Below are 16526 nucleotides of genomic sequence, written 5' to 3'. Positions count from 1 at the left end.
TGCATTTTTTATAACAATGTAGTTGATACATGTTTCTAAATGTAGATCGTCCAGGTTGGTATAGTCCTGAGAAGGACTGTTTTTGCTGTTGTTGACTGACGTTTCGACAACCTTAGCGGCAGTCATCTTCAGAGTCAAATGAGGAGTAAACGTCAAGTTAGCCGTATTTGTTATCTGGTTCTTACGTCATTGTATTGTGTGTTCAGGAAATGTGTATTTTCATTGTGAATTAGTGTGAAGTGAAATGTTTTTAGTTGTGTTGTTTGATTTAGGTGTGATGTTTTTATTTGTAATGTGTGGGGTGTGGGTGTCAATTGTGTATTGTCATTGAGAATTAGTGTGAAGTGTAATGTTTTTAGTTGATCGTTTGTTTGTATTGTGAATAAGTCGTTTGTAAGGTGCCGGTAATTGCTGTGATCTGTTCAGGGGGGTTTGTTCCAAGTTGGTATACCAACTTTCTAATGTAAGCCGTTGTCTATAGTCAGTACTGTAAGTAATGCATTTTGCCGAGTCCCAATCAATGTTGTGCTTTGTGATTCGGTGATGTTCGGCAATGTGATTAGTTTTGTCTTGTTTCTTAGTAGCTCGTTTGTGTTCAGTAAGTCTTATGTTTAAGTTCCTGCCAGTTTCCCCGATATAGGAGGCGTGGCAGTCGGAGCAGTTTACTTTGTAAACTGTACCTTGTCGTTGGTTGTGTTGTTCTTTGTCCTTTGTACTAACGAACATAAAGGACAAAGAACAACCCAACGAACGACAAGGTGCAGTTTACAAAATAAACTGCTCCGACTGCCACGCCTCCTATATCGGTGAAACTGGCAGGAACTTAAGCATAAGACTTACCGAACATTTTCTTACATCGAAAGGTAAATTTCCAAACGGTGTCAGACAGTGTTTGTCTTTTTTTGTCATTTCAATGGATTTAAAGATCTGTTTTTCCGAAGAAAAAAGAAACTTGAATATCTAGTTTCATAAAAAATAATGAGTCTATAACTCGCATTTTTACTTTTTACAGTGTGATTGTCATTTTCATCGATTTTGATAGTAATTGAAATACTAAATGGTTGTCATCTCGACATCAATAATTGAATATCCTTAAAGACTTTGATATGTTTTAAAGGAAAACCGCAGCTTAAGAGCAGATCGACGTAATAATACTTTTGCACTGAGGATGATGTAGAATTGAAATAAATATAATTCAAAAGATTTTCTTCTTGAAGATAAAACTGAATAGTAAAATGAAATCAACTGAGGTCAAACTAAAGATCTAGGATCCGAAAAAGTACAAATTGTTTATAAACACGCGAGAAACACGAGTAATGACAAATGATGACGACAAATATTTTTTAGGCTTCAATTTTTGGCTTCAGTTATCATTCCAGTTATTTAAATATTGAGTTCACTGTGAACAATATGTTCGCCTTAAAAAAAGGTATGTTTTACTTTTTTCAGGAAAACAGCTGAACAGAGATGAAGTGAACGAATTGACAGCCACAGCTTGTTATTTGTTCATACTTCGTGGAAATAGACAGGAACACTTTTTGAATCATACAAGGTATCCTTTATAGTTTATTTGAAGAACAACATAAAATTCTTCAAATAATTTAAACCAACTTTCATGTTTTATCGTGTATTTTATGTTTCAAAAGTTAATTTCGGCCATTCTGACACATCCTACAACTTTCCATTTATCAGGAATAATTTTGGTTCTACAGACAAAAGCAGGTGGACGCTTTTTGTGCTGGTAAATGATGAGATATATAAAGTGAACGTTATTTTGATAGCTATCTGGTACGTTTTCTTCCAATGTGCATTTTATGATTTGTCACGAAGGAATTGCTTGTTTTGTGCACTTTTTTGGGAAAACGTTTAGTCTTATGTATGTTTTTGTTCTTTAAATGTCAGATGAATATCGACGGAGCTTGTGTGAAATTCCATTCCTCGTATAACCTTGCATCAAATCTTGTAGAAGCAACAATAAATGAGAAAAAAGTCTTTGTACAGGTAATTTGTTGTCGCATTAATTTGCAGGTAAATTTATCGTTTACATCTAATGAAATAATTTTTAGAGTTTGTCAAGAAATGGTCAAAATATCAAACTTCAACATTATGGATGAAAGGCATGAATGACTTTCAAAATTAAGATATTACGTTGAATAAAAACTGTCAATTTAATTCATGGTATTTTTTAGCGCGAGTCTTGCTAAGCGAAAGTTCTAATTATTATTTTCAAACCTTTTATCACCCATTGTAAGTTTGATGTCATCGTGATGAATGAAACTCAGAATGATTACTCACGAAATATGAAAGAAAAACCAAAGGTATCGATTTTATGGTTTACATAGCTATTTATACCTTCAATTTTATACATTTTCCCTTTTAATGAATTAAACTAAAGATAATAATATCAAATTCCTGAGTACTTAAAGGGTAAAATATTCTTTTTCTAAATGTTTTTTAAATTTTCATTTTCAGGAGGATTTGACACCATTTTTGGATTCACCAATGCCAGGCACAGTGATCTCAGTTACATGAGAACCAGGACAAGAGGTAGTTTTAAAAATTGAAATCAATTGTAGTGCAATTACTTGGTGAGGATACTCTAAAAACTTCACTTTCTCAGGTAGCTGAAGGTCAAGAGGTCTGTGTTGTTGAAACTATGAAAATGCAAAAAAGTTTATGCGTTCAGAAATCTGGCCCAATTAAATGATTGAACTGTAAACCAGGAGATAAAATATTGGAAGGTGATCGACTTAATTAGCTTGAGTAACACTGACTTTTAAAGAAACTTTTCTAAGCTGGAGTGATCCATAAACACAAGAAAAAAACAACACTTTCCTGTTCAGACAATATTTGAAGTGAAGAAATTTAATCAACAGTGATTTTCTTGTATCATGTGAATAATTAAAAATGCACTGTTTCAAATATCATAGTTCAACAATGAAGGAAAATATGATATGACTAACTGATGCAACAGAGTACTGTACTTACGTACGATAATTATGTACGTGTATAAATGATTATGATTGTTGTATTGTTTATTTGTTTGTGTGAATTGTGAATATTTAGTTTCAAATGCTAAAGTTCAACAGTGCATGATTGTGAATAAATATTGAGGAAATGTAGTACAAAATCATAAATTAGTTGTTGCCATTGTTTTCAATAAATTCAAAAGGATAGTTTCCTTCATCATCTCTTTTCAACCCCAATTTCATTTCATCATTTTTGACGCTAACCCAAGGCATGAGGTCATTTTTAAATGCCTTTCCAATATTTCCATGTCTATCAATGGCAATTCCTCCTGCGCGTCCATTAAGTCTCTCTTGAACTAAATTCACAGCACTCTGTACAGATCTCTTTTACAAAAAAAATAAACAAAAGTTAAAACAAAAAAGGGAATATGGCTATTGGTTAAAATTGTATTATTGAAATTTAATTTTATAAATTTCTTATTGGACAGTGTTTTATCACGATATCAAAAAAAAACAGCAGTTGACCAGTCTTTGAACACTGTGGTAGAAATGTTAGGAAGCGACAAAGATATTTTTAAGGCTTAAAATGTTAAAATAAGAGGGATTGTTTGTTAAAGGAATTTCGTTGAGATTTGAGAAGCGACAAAAGAGTTGGGAGAATAAGTTTTTAATTTAGAGTAGAGCTTGAGATTGCATGTTCAGTGCAATCAAATGCTCTGCCGTGTACGCGTATTAATCAACAGCAACATTTTCTTAAACAAAAACATGATTGAGTTTGGGTTTAATATTCTTTTATCTATAAGTTGATTTCTTAAGGATTAACAGTTTGAGGCATGGTCCTTACAACAAAACGAAGTCTATTTGCATGGTGGTGAGAAAAATCAGTAAACTTTCGAACGTAAAGCGATTTGAATTTGTGTCAAGAAAAGTAATGAAAAAAAACTTGACTAAATCATATAATTAAATAAGTTGAACGTATCAATTGATGCAATTGAATGGACTTGATAAATCACACAATTTTTGTCCACGTCATAAGTTTCATAACCTTACACAAAAAAGTCAATAATACATAAAATACAATACATCGAAACAATGAAAAAATTTTAATATTTTGCATTACTTGGGCACTTCCTGCTTCCATGTCAAATACAACTTGTCTTGAAAAGTTCAATTTTATCAATTTCTCTCCAGGACCAGTTACTGCAGCTGCTCCTTTATCATTTGCATATCCACCACAACCAACTAATGCAGTGTCACTAATATGACCTTTAAGATTGCCGGGCATACCTCCTAAAATAATGAGTAATTATGAATATGATGACATGCAGATGACAATATAGAACTGAATTTATGTATGACTTTTTGCCTATAAATATGACCTGTATATTTAGTCATTACCTGTTGACGTGGCACATGCCAACTTGCCATATCTATCAATTGCAACAGCACATGCAGTATCGCCATTGAAACCCTCTTCAGGATAAAAATCAGGGGAGATATCAGGAAAAGGTCCTCCGTCGCAAAAAAATTTAACATAGTCCTCGAAATATTCAGGAGGAAGACGTTTTTGTTTATTTATCAATTCATTTGGCGAGCAACAAAGAAAACCTTTACTCAAAGCAAAATTCAAAGCACCATCACCACTAAGAGCACTATGTGGTGTATCTTCCATTATTTTTCGAGCAAGACAAACTGGATTTTTGAAATTTCGACCAGAAATTACAGCACCTACAGTAAACAGAAAAGAATTTAAAGCCTTTTACACTGATTACTCACAATTTTAAGAGTACCAAGTTTATTCTAGAGTGACATCATGAGATTTGCTTCGTACAAAATGTAAACACCTTGTATCATGTTTGCCAATTTCTAATGAAGATGCAGCGGGAAATACATTCTGGTTTTATTTGTTATCAAAAATATTCAAAGTTAAAGTATCACAAATGGATTTTAACCTGTATTTAAAGTGTGTCCATCCATAATCATTGCATCACATTCAACTTCTCCTTCACTGTTCAATGGAGATCCACGACCTATCATGAATAAGTCACTGCTCTCTAAAATACTAACTGCCTTTTCAACAGCATCAACAGCAGTGCCACCATTCTGAGGTGATAAAAATAATCATAATGTTAAATGCAGTTAATAAAAATTCTGACAAAATTTTTTAAACGAGTTACTTACCGTTAAGACTGCATATCCCTCTCTGGCTGATTCTTTCAGTTTTTCAAGGTATTCATTACTGATATGTTCTTTAATACGGTTGCTATAGACTCCTCCGATGACAATAATTGCGGGGACTCCATCGAAATCTTAAAAAATTACACATTATTAAATTTGATGCGTCACTTTAAAGCTGAGCGATTTATAAAATTGTATGGATGATGTTGTTTGCTGATGACATAGATGAATGTGCAAAAAGTAAATTTTGCCCTGATTTATCCATATCCCATAGTAACGTTTTTCCTTTTTGTCTTAGTTTAGGAGAAATAAAAGTTGAAATGTCCCGTGAGCACTTTTTTCTTATCAAATTTGAGAAAATTGATAATTGATACTAAGACAACTTATCAAAATTTTACTCTATATTTGGGTTGACTAAAATTGTTTAAGGTTATGTGATTATTTCTTGAAGAGAGCAGCAAAAAATAATCCCTCACTCTCAGACACCTCGAGTGGAGCATTCTTAGAATAATCATGGAAAATATCTTGATGTACATAACTGCGTGTCACTCTTAGACATTTAAATATTGAGTTCACTGGAATTAGCGGCTGACGCCAAAAAAATGGAGGATTTGTTCCATTACCGCTGAGATTTACCGAAATTGACTGCTTTTCCGAATTTTTCACAAGTTCTCTTTCCCCCCTTGAGAAAGAGTGAGGAAAAAGTATGTGTTTTTCGCATATTTAGCAAGCAATTGAGAATACAGAATACAAGCATACAGAATTCAAGCATGCAGAATTCAAAACATACAATCATTAAGTACAATAAATGAAAAGGAGAACTAGAGTGAAAATAACAAATATAGTGTCATGGACCCCTAATTTATAGCTTGGCCATCGAAAATAAAAACTCATTTCTGTGTCTTACTTGGAAAATGTTCCTTTAGAACAGGTCTTGTCTTCCATTCACTCAATCTTATGGCTCTGTGAACTAGAACAGGCAGTTCCTTAAAACGTCGAAGAAAATACTCTTGATAGTTTCCATCTTTAACACATGATGACAGTTGTTGACGAGATTCATCACGCCAATGCTGGCGAACGTTTCGTAAAAATCTTAGGCAACCTAACCATGTAGAGTCGGATACTTTATTGAAATGATTAAAGAATTCAGGATCGATACGGTCCATCCAATTTATTGAAAGATTCATTTGCTCACGAAGGTTTGAGGGAAGAGAATGTGTAGATGACGTCCTTATTTCTGGTTCATTCCCAACATCACACAGAAAATCGAAATTCTCCTTATCGGTTTGTAGATAAGGGTGTTTTAACGCTTCATTGGCCAATGGTCTGTCTTTCGGTCTTAGCTGTAGCATCCACGATAAAAGGTCTTTGAGCGTGGCATCCTTGATTTCGTCAAAGCCAACTGGGTTTCCTTTTAAAATGTTGTCCAGTCTATGCCGCTCAATTCCAAAAGGATGTTTCTCCTTTGTTGCAACATAATAAGCCACCATTCCGGCATTCTATTTTTAATAAAAAATGGAGTTAATTTATTTGTTAGTTGCAAAAAATACAAGTTCAGTTCGAAAAAAATCAGAATAATGTTCTCCAATTAAGAATCGTAGCCACAAATTTTTTAGAGCAATCTAAATGAGAGACATAAAATCGTAAAACCAATAAGGCAATAACAACAATAAATTGATTATCATACATATACATATTTTTATATTTTATACAGTACAATTTGTATTTCGCCACTATATGACTGTACAATGAAGGTAAACAAAAATTTTATTTAAAAGTGATAATGATATCCCTACCAAATACAACATTCAAATGCAAACACAACATTGACCTGTAGTTGGACCTCTATTTCTACTTTATGAACTTACCATAATGTCAGACTGTTTTTTGTAACGAACTTTATCAATTGATTCATCTGATGCGTCATATGACTCTGGAGCTATCCAACCTTTAGCTCCTCTTTGTATGCTTCGATGTGTCGAAGTTTCATTTAATAATTTTCGACTTATACCAAAATCAGCGATTAAAAAATTTTCATCCACATCTCGAAGAACGTTTGATGGTCTTAAATCCCGATGAAGAATAGGACATGGACCACTGTGAAGGTGAACTAGACCATTCAAGATCTGAATAAGAACTTTAGGAACGACTTTTTGAAGATCTTGCAAAGAAGAAGATTTCACATAACTCTCTAACGATTCTTCACACAAATCTAATATCAAATACAAATAATCTGTGCCTGGTTCTTCTTCAAGATACCAATAATTCACAACATATTTTGAACGCTCTGCATTCAACTCATTCAAAATATCTTTTTCTTGTTTGGCTAACTCCGCGCAGTTATCTCGAAGCAATCGTTTTACTGCTTTTCCATAACCATCTTTTCCGAGTCCAAGGTAAACACGAGTTCCATCACTTCCCTTACCAAGCAAAAACTCTTCAGAACAAATAACCTTTACACCATTTACAAGTTTAACTTTTCTTGGATTTTTCTTCCCATATTCCTCCATCATTCTGAACTTTTGCTGATGCATTATTGATTTATCATAACATTTCCATGGTTGAGACAGCAATTCTTCAATCAAAAAGTAAAGTAGACTATTTAGAAAGGAATAAATCAATGTATCAAGAAGCAATTTAATTTTCTAATTATACGCACATCAAGAAAATGTGGCTATTGGACAACATTTGAAATACCTACACCGCTTTGCCCGTTAAGGTGAACTAAGTTTTATATTTAGCTACTAAATAATAACATAATAACATAATAACATAACAACATGTTTGCCTTTATTTCAGTTTTTTGTATTAACAGCGTATTTCCTGCTCCCAAACACACGGATGAGGGATATTTAGTTCAAAAGACGTTGAGGGACGTTTAGAATGAATGTTCCTCATAAAAGTTATCAACACCTTGTTTCCACACTTTACTCTCGTTAATTTTAGAATTTTTTAATTTTTTCCACTGCTAAATCATTTTCAATTCTTGTGAATGGAAAAGTTAATGTCAGTATCTTTTCCTTTAAATGCGAAAACATTGAGATTGAAAAATCAAAGATGAAAGCATCTGTCGAGGTGAAAAGAGTTCGGAGAATTAAAGAACCTAATGTTTTTAAGGTTACCTTCTGAAAAGCTTGAGTTTTCGACCAGACTTTCTGAGAAGTTGTGGCTTGGATCCATTTGAATGGCAAAATTGTTAGAACTAAAAAATCCGTACCAATAAAAATTTACTAATCAAAGACGGTACAATAATTGTATGCGGTGTTTTAAAAGCTACATCATGAAACAGTCATTACATTGACAACGTGTTTAATGTATACATGGTTCATGAAAATATACAATTTGAAATATTATACATCACTTCTGTCTTTGATGCAAATAGCTTTATAGAAATGTTCAGTCTTTAATTCAGGAAGAAATAATCTCATTAATGAAAAGTGCCATACATAAATTCAAGAAAAAAACTTGCGGTAGTTCTATTAAATTATTGGTTGAACTGCGTGTGCGGAAGTCAGTGAAATGAACTTCTATGAAGATGTGTGTGGAATGCATATACAAGAATTTTGTACTGTACGATGTAGTCAGCGCGGCTCATGATCAAACGTGGTAGCTAAGAAATACAAAAGGTATACTTTTGAATATGTTTTAAACATGTCAAAATGAAGACATCTTATGTTGAAACAGTATAAAATAATTTTTGACCAATAACGAAGCATCATAAAAATAATTAAATTTAGTGTATCTTAATCTTTTTGGTTTTGACAATTTTATTTTTTTGTTTTTGCTTTCATTTTATTAAAAGCTTGTTTTTGCTTTCATTTTATAAAAAACAAGACAAATTTCCAAAAAAATTTCTTATCAAAGCGCTTGGACATTTAATCATCATTATGACGGAAAGAAAATCAACTTGTTTTTACTTGGATAGGAAAATAATAATTTCTAAAAAATAAAATTTAAGATGTTAAATACAGGTATTAGCAACAACGATTAAATTTCAGCAAACTAAAAACAAGCTAAGCTTTTGAAAACTGCATTGCAATCTACTTATCTATATTTAATAACACTTGAGATAATTGATTACGAAATATCTCATCATTCTTCAATTTTCCCTTTTGTTTTTGCTTAGCATGGTGCATTTAATAAACCGGTAACTTTGAATATTTTCACTTTTCAAAGATAAGGTATACGAAATTTTTATCGGTACTATTTCAGTAAGATTTATTTCAGTTATGTTGTATTTGACATTCACAGTTTTTTCCCTCTGAAACATTAAACAGACGAAAAAATGCAAACGATAAACTTGAATATCGTATTTATTGAAATGCTGCATATTAATCCATGTAATTTCAGTTTTACAGAGTTTTCTAGCGATTATCAGTTTCCAACCAAATCATCATGTTGTACCAACGGAAATTTGTCAAGATCTAAATGATAAGCTGATGAAAATAGTTTAAACAACGCCAACAACAATCTTCCTATGAATTTTATTTTTTATTGAAAAATTTGCTTGCGTGTCCATTCCCGCCTACGTAGTTCAAACCTCTTGACTTATGTCTCATGAACAAAATAAACATTTAATATACACGCTAAAAAAGTTGCCCAAATAATAAGAACTTTAAAATAGTCTTGTTGTGACGCTATTTTATAAGAATAACGATATATTAGTGAGTAACAATCCAACATCTCAGCCCAATGGTATGGAATTGTTTTAGTACTTGCTGTCTGACTAATTTTTTTCTAAGTTTTTCGCTATTTGTAAAAATCTATACCTTTAAAAATATAATCTTAGACAAGGAGAAATAAATAGAGACTAAAACTACATATAAATTCAAACTTGTGGCCTTTAAGTCAGACGTCTGACGCAATGGAATTTGAACATTGTAATTACAAATACTGAAAGAATTCGCAAATTTTTATGGCAAAGCGTACCAGTGTTAAATCATGAAGAGAATACGATACAAATAAAACTTACAATAATTTCAGTGCTTGTTCCACTACTTAAACGTTTTTGCTTCGTCTGATGAGAATCAACTATCAAAATAATACGTATGACTTGTTTTGCATCGCGTATATAAATAATCTTTAAACAATGGAAGCTTTTCCAAAGATCACAGCTGGAAAAACTATACTTTCCCTTAGAGAGGGGGTGGGTAGAGAGAAAATAAAATTTGTGAATATGGAATTTGGAAATGTTTTATTTAAATTTTATATGCGCATGAAATTGAGCATGTTTTTTATCGTAAAAATAAAATTTGTTTTTACGGATTATAAAATTTATGTATATGAATATGCCCCCAATTATTGTTCTGGCTACGTGCATGATCCTGTGCCAATAAATAATATACAAGTCTTACCAATCGTAACACGAATAGTGCATGAGTGTCAATAAGAAAATTAGTGAATTATTGTAGGCGGGTTGTAAAGAAAATATAAAGTGAAATTGGGTCTACAGCAGCTTGCTAGTGGCATTTGCTCCGTACATTACAGTTACTACCAGTTTTCGTTCATCCAGAGAATGGGAAAATGGAGTAGCCATTGTGGCATGTGGGTGATTAATGATGGTCTCTGACCAGCGTTCTTGACATGAAAATAGCTGTTTACTCGCATGTTTTATTGTGCGTGTTAAATTAACTCAATTTAAATTCTAATTATAGTCCGGTTGCCAAATGCGACTTTAAGACAGAACGTTGCTGTAAAGGACTCCAAGCAGGTATTGCATTTCTTGTATCTTTACAAAATAAAAAATTCCTAATTTTAAGAGTGTCACCTTGGCACCCTTGGTGAAAATCTAATTTACGAGCTCATATATTGGCTGACACATTCTATTTCTAGATTTCAGCCATCCGATCTGTCTCACTTCTGTCTTTTAGCACATGTTTAAATAAATTATGAAAATAATACATACTGATACTGGCATGCTATGTTGTAGAAATGTAGATGCAAAATGAGTTACAAAGATTATATAAAACAAAGAGGTTAGGAATCTAAAATTTTATTATTTGGCTGTTATTGAACGTTTCCACTGAATGAATAAAAAAATGCTGCAAACGATAGATTGTCGGGTTTTGTGGTGATTTTGACAAAGGCCATATGAACATTTTCTAAATTACTGTAATTTAACCCGACAACAAAAACATATTATAATATTGCTTAAATGTACTCTTTCAGTCATACCTGTTTTTATGACTTCTTTTTACATTTATTTCCTGATCTTTCACCGTAATTTAAAAATAAGGTCATTGTTTTTGACAAACAACAGTCATATCCAGATTTTTAAAGTACAATGAATCTTATGACTTATATATGATAAAGCAGTGGCGGATCTAGGATTTTTCAAAATCAGTCATAGAACGTCAGAGGCGTTCCGCACCTGGTGGGGTCTGAGGCATTCTCCCCTGGGAAATTTTGAATTTCAGAGACTTGGAAATGCCATTTTCAGCGTTTTAGAGCAATACAAAATGCATTTTGTGGGCATCGTTTTTGCGTAAATACAAAACATTTTGCTTACGTTTTCTTCAAAAAAAAACTGAAGTGAACAATACTTGAATGTTTTGCCAAATATTTAGGCTCATTATCATGGCAAATATATGGCTCATTACCATGTCTAGGAACGTAAAATTTATTTTACAATAATGCTATTCCAAAAAAGATATTGTCTTTAAATATTTCTACCAAGTTTTTAGGCATAGACCCCCTAGAGACCCCCATTCAAACCTCTATGTAATGATTTAAGTTAGAAATTTTGTACTACAAGGGACAATTCATAGATGTAGAAAAGCTTAGACTTCAAACCATGCAAGTTTATTGTAACCCTTTACCCATCTCCACAAACAGTTCCATCAAATTCACCTTTTCAGAAAAAACTCAAAATTTTTTTCTGCTAAATATTAAGCAAAAATTATCAGAGTGAAAATTTGCAACTAGGAACAGCTTTGGCAATTAATTAAAAAGTAATTAGAGATTAACAGGAATCTAATCTAATAGACACCAGAAATATAAAACATAAAAGAATGTCTAGCTGACATCAATTGACTAGATATGGTTGAAATACTCAGACCTACGTTAAAAACGATTACATGGTGGTAATTTTCGTTCCAGTGCTGAGTTCGACACATGGCGATGTTAGAACGTTAAGGAGCTGTTTACATGATCCCAGTTAACCGGGATTCATTGAGGCGTGAAATGATTTCGAGGGATTTCGAGGCAAAATTTCAAGGTTAAAAATTAGAACAGTTTGTTAAATGCCGCAATTCATTACTGTTGTAATTCTAAAATTAGGCCAAATTGGTTGTTCAAATTTTAAATGTTTTGCGTAGTTATTCAATCAGAATATTATGAAATTGCTCGAGAAGATTTATCTGATGACGAGTATTGAATTGTTTCCTTTTGCTAAATCATTTAACGCTTAGCTGAATCACGGCTACCCGGGTTTTTGTAATCAACCCATAATTGGAGCCGCAATTTTAACCCTATTAGCTAAAGCAGGGTTGAAATTTCAGCACCGGGCTTGAACTCAGCACAGGGTTGAAAATTTGGCTTATAATCGCGTGTTTGATATAGCGAATGATTTGTATTAAGACGGAGCTGAAGTTTCAACTAACATAACGGAGCTCAATTCAGCACAGGGTTGAAAATGCTCCATGGCTGCGCAACGGGCTGCTGTATATTTAATTCGTTTACTGGCTGCCGTTGACCATTTCATCATTCCTATTGGTCAGAAATTGCAAATGACTGGCTGCCACTATGGTAATCACATGCGTAATAAGATATGCGTGACACAAAAAATTTCAATAGAGTGACTTTGCTGTATATTCACTATACTGTTGCTGAGCTAAGCTTCACTCGCGAAAGTTGGCGTAAGCAAGTTCCTCCAGTGTTCGGCGGCATTTTTGAGCGCTTTCCGGCACGCGTGTCAAATTTGTTAGATATTCATCATGTTGAATAATGTTGGTCACGAATGAATGTTTCCTCCAAGTGAGCGCGCATCAAAAGCTATCGCCTCAGCAAATGTAACTTTACGCATGCGCAAAGTAACTCATTTTATACTTTGGACGAAGATGGCGGCACAAACATGATAGCTGATATAATGTTAGAAGACCAAATTCATTTATCGAAAGCGGTATTATCCAATCTACGATACTTCCGAAACTGCTCAGCATCTTCAGCATCCAGCTCACGGACAATATTTGTAGCTCCCTGTGTAGGCCGTCCAGAAATCCCACACTTTGTCCATGTAGTTGATTTAGCTGCTTTCAAACGCCTTAGCCGTAGCCGCAATAAAAGTGGAAAAAGCAACATTTCTTAGTCTTCTACACCAGATGACGAATCAAACATTCCATAACCAGCAGCCATTCTGCTTTGAATAACAAATATTACCGTAGACAGAGCATGCGTAAAGATTACATTTGCTGAAGCGATAGCTTTTCATGCGCACACTTGGAAGAAACATTCATTCCTGACCGAAATTATTCAACATGTTGAATATCTGATAATTATGACACGGGTGTCGGAAAGCGCTCTAGCTTTCATTCATTTTGCATTTTATCTAACACAGACATTTGTTTTAATCGATCGTTGTTTTCCAACTTTATACATAACATTCTTCGTCTGCAGATGGCTTGTCTTCTGGTTTTAGTGCGGCATCTTTGATTTCATCCAAGTCCACTCCATGTAGCAAGAAATGTCGGTCAACTTTGTACAAATGCCCGGATGTGCTTCTACAGTAGAAAAACACAGGACTGCGGTCTATGCGTATATTTTGCCGATATCTTAAATAGCTCTTGAGATAATTTGATGCAAACGGTAATGAACTGTAACACGAGTAGGAGTGAAAATGACCATAACAGGCTTGCGAAAGAAAAATCTTCCGATTGTAGAATGGAATATGGTAAATCTATGAGTGTTTTCCGTTTACAAAGAAAGCGGAGAATTATCAATAAAGCATTTTGACATGATGTTGAAATGTGGCAGGTGTACAAACAGCTTGGATATATTCAATAAGCAAAAGCAAAAGGGAAAAGGAAGATTTGTCAAAAATTTCTCAAATCTTTGGAGTGAAGTGAAACATTATCTGTATTTCATTGAATAAATTTGACAAATTTCATTGCATAAAGTGTTACTTAAATAATTGACTTCTACTATTTGCGAATATCAACTAGCTTTCATACTGAAAACATTTATGAAAAAATAAAAACCATTCAGGTCCAAAAACGATGTTTTCCATTTGTTTCAACGTAAAAAGCTACTATCCCTGTATTCCAAAATCAATAAAAAAACATCATAGCAGTTAGAAGGTTAGTGGCGGTGGATACTGAAACGTCAAAAATTTATTTTATTTGTTATTTGCAGAATTCAACAACATTTAAATGTTCACAACAAACACTTATCATAACATCAGACTATTTCTTGTAGCAAGATACATTGATGATTGGATGCTGGATAGATCATATGACTGGAGCTATCCAATTCTGAATTCTTAACTCCTCGCTGTATTCTGCGATGAGGTAAACCTCCAACGTTCAAAAATCTAAATAATTTTGAGTCGCAGCCATGCATGTATTTAACAAAATACTAATGACGAACATACAATTTTAATTCATTTAACAAGATGAATGTCATGTATTGCGAGGGATACGTTGCCACTACATGACTATACATTAGAATTAGTAATATTTTAAGTCCCATTATAAATATTTTAAGTAATCATATCCATTTGCGGAGATTACAATTTTTCACAGTATATATTACATAATTAATTATATGACTTCAGTATCAAGTGAGAAAATGTTTAAATGAAAAGTCATTAAATTTAAAAGCGAGAGAATAAAACTTATGAGTAGATAGTGTAAACAAATCCTGAACAAATGCACGATGTTCTTAATTATTCTTGTGATCAGGTTTAGTTTTCCAGTGACCTAATGACTTTGTGCACCAGAAGAGGAAGTTCAGGAAAACGTTGCAGGAAATACTTTTTATAATTGCCTTGCTTCACATGTTGTGATAGATGCGGACGAGGCTTATTTTGCCAATGTTGGTCAACGTTTCGTATAAATCTTAAGCATCCTGCCCATGTGGACTCGTACTTTAGAGTTCCTATGCTGTCGTTTACTTCAAAGTTGATCAAATCTTTGACGACTTCATCATCGATACGCTTCATCCATTCTGTGGAACCATGCAACTGCGTATGAACGTCTGAAGTGGGAGAATTTTGACCTTGTGAATGTTTCACCTCCAGTTGGTTTCCCATATCACACAGCATGTTAAATTTCTCTTCGTCTGATTGTAGATAAGGGTGTTTTAACGCCTCATTGGCAGATGGCCTGTTTTCAGGTTTTAACTGTAGCATCCACGATAAAAGGTCTTTGAACGTGGCATCCTCGATTTCGTCCAAGCCAACTGGCTTTCCTTTCAAAATGTTGTTCAATAAAAACCGTTCAGTTCCAAAAGGATGTTTCCCCTTTGTTGCAACATAATAAGCCACCATTCCGGCATTCTATTTTCAATAAAAAATTGTCATAAACAGTCACTGGTGGATACTAAAACCTTAAGGATTAAATTTATTTGCGATTTACAGAACTCAACAATAAATGTGCAGCTTAAAAAAACCTAAAAAATGTTCTCCAAATATAATTGTAGCCATATATATGTATTAAAAGCAATCTAAATAAGGAACATACAATTGTAACTGTAACACGATTAACAAAAATTAATTTATTTCTATTTAAATTTATAGGTTTACACAATATGACGATACAATCGAGGTAAAGAAAAAAATTGAGGTAAAATCATTATCACTACCAAATACCAATATTTAATTAAATGCAAATAAAACATTGAGCTGTAGTTGGACCTCTAGTTCTACTTCAAGAACTTACCATAATGTCAGACTCTTTTTTGTAACGAACGTTATTAATTGTATCATCTGATGCGTTATATGACTCTGGAGCTATCCAATTTTTTGCTCCCCTTTGTATGCTCCGATGTGTCGAAGTTTCATTTAATAATTTTCGACTTATACCAAAGTCAGCGATTAAAAAATTTCCTTGTACATCTCGAAGAACGTTCGAGGGTCTTAAATCCCGATGAAGAATAGGACGCTGACCGCTGTGAAGGTGAACTAGACCATTTAAGATCTGAATAAGAACTTTAGGAACGACTTTTTGAAGATCTTGCAAAGAAGAAGATTCCACATAATCCTCTAACGATTCTTCACACAAATCTAATATCATGTACAAATATTCTTCGTCAAGGTTCTCTTCAAAATGCCAAATATTCACAACATAATTTGAACGCTTTGCATTCAACACATTCAAAATTTCTTTTTCTCGATTTGCAAATTCTTTGCCGCTATCTTTGTGTATTCGCTTTACTGCTTTTCCA

At 33.3% G+C, this 16526-nt stretch overlaps 3 protein-coding genes and 1 long non-coding RNA gene across 9 annotated transcripts in view; 1 reads left to right on the top strand and 3 right to left on the bottom strand.

Annotated features, from left to right (window-relative positions):
- The window catches only part of LOC124438160, a 120356-nt gene that overhangs the window by 29146 nt on the left and 74684 nt on the right, over positions 1–16526 (bottom strand). The gene's annotated exons all lie outside the window — the stretch shown is intronic.
- LOC124438154 overlaps positions 1–16526 on the bottom strand; it is a 105213-nt gene that overhangs the window by 67503 nt on the left and 21184 nt on the right. The gene's annotated exons all lie outside the window — the stretch shown is intronic.
- On the top strand, positions 2228–2653 carry LOC124438200. Its single transcript, XR_006946009.1, has 3 exons — positions 2228–2318; positions 2473–2547; positions 2621–2653. It is a non-coding gene; the product is annotated as an uncharacterized LOC124438200 (long non-coding RNA).
- LOC124438163 (serine/threonine-protein kinase/endoribonuclease ire-1-like) lies at positions 2850–16142 on the bottom strand. Of its 2 annotated transcripts, none has more exons than XM_046988173.1 (9): positions 16022–16142; positions 8270–8349; positions 7016–7722; positions 6055–6646; positions 5151–5278; positions 4922–5072; positions 4368–4697; positions 4090–4259; positions 2850–3353 (listed from the first exon to the last, which is right to left on the bottom strand). In XM_046988173.1, exons 1-9 carry the CDS (start codon positions 16066–16068, stop codon positions 3138–3140), a joined length of 2421 nt encoding a protein of 806 aa, XP_046844129.1. In that variant the 5' UTR covers positions 16069–16142; the 3' UTR covers positions 2850–3137. The 2 variants fall into 2 exon arrangements, with proteins under 2 accessions (XP_046844129.1, XP_046844130.1); XM_046988174.1 differs by lacking the exon at positions 16022–16142 and adding an exon at positions 10120–10211.

This window comes from Xenia sp. Carnegie-2017, unplaced genomic scaffold, assembly GCF_021976095.1.
Source record: "Xenia sp. Carnegie-2017 unplaced genomic scaffold, XeniaSp_v1 HiC_scaffold_19, whole genome shotgun sequence".
In the NCBI taxonomy this organism is placed as follows: Eukaryota; Metazoa; Cnidaria; class Anthozoa; order Malacalcyonacea; family Xeniidae; genus Xenia; species Xenia sp. Carnegie-2017.
The sequence above is the reverse complement of the archived record's forward strand: the minus strand, read 5'-3'. Positions and strand labels throughout refer to the sequence as shown.

Coding starts and splice junctions, on each gene's coding strand:
- LOC124438163 (XM_046988173.1), bottom strand. CDS start 16,068: ATGATACAATTAATAACGTTCGTTACAAAAAAGAGTCTGACATTATG. Junction 5,279..6,054: donor TCTAAAGGAACATTTTCCAA/GTAAGACACAGA, acceptor TAATTTTTTAAG/ATTTCGATGGAGTCCCCGCA. Junction 5,073..5,150: donor AGGGATATGCAGTCTTAACG/GTAAGTAACTCG, acceptor TTATCACCTCAG/AATGGTGGCACTGCTGTTGA.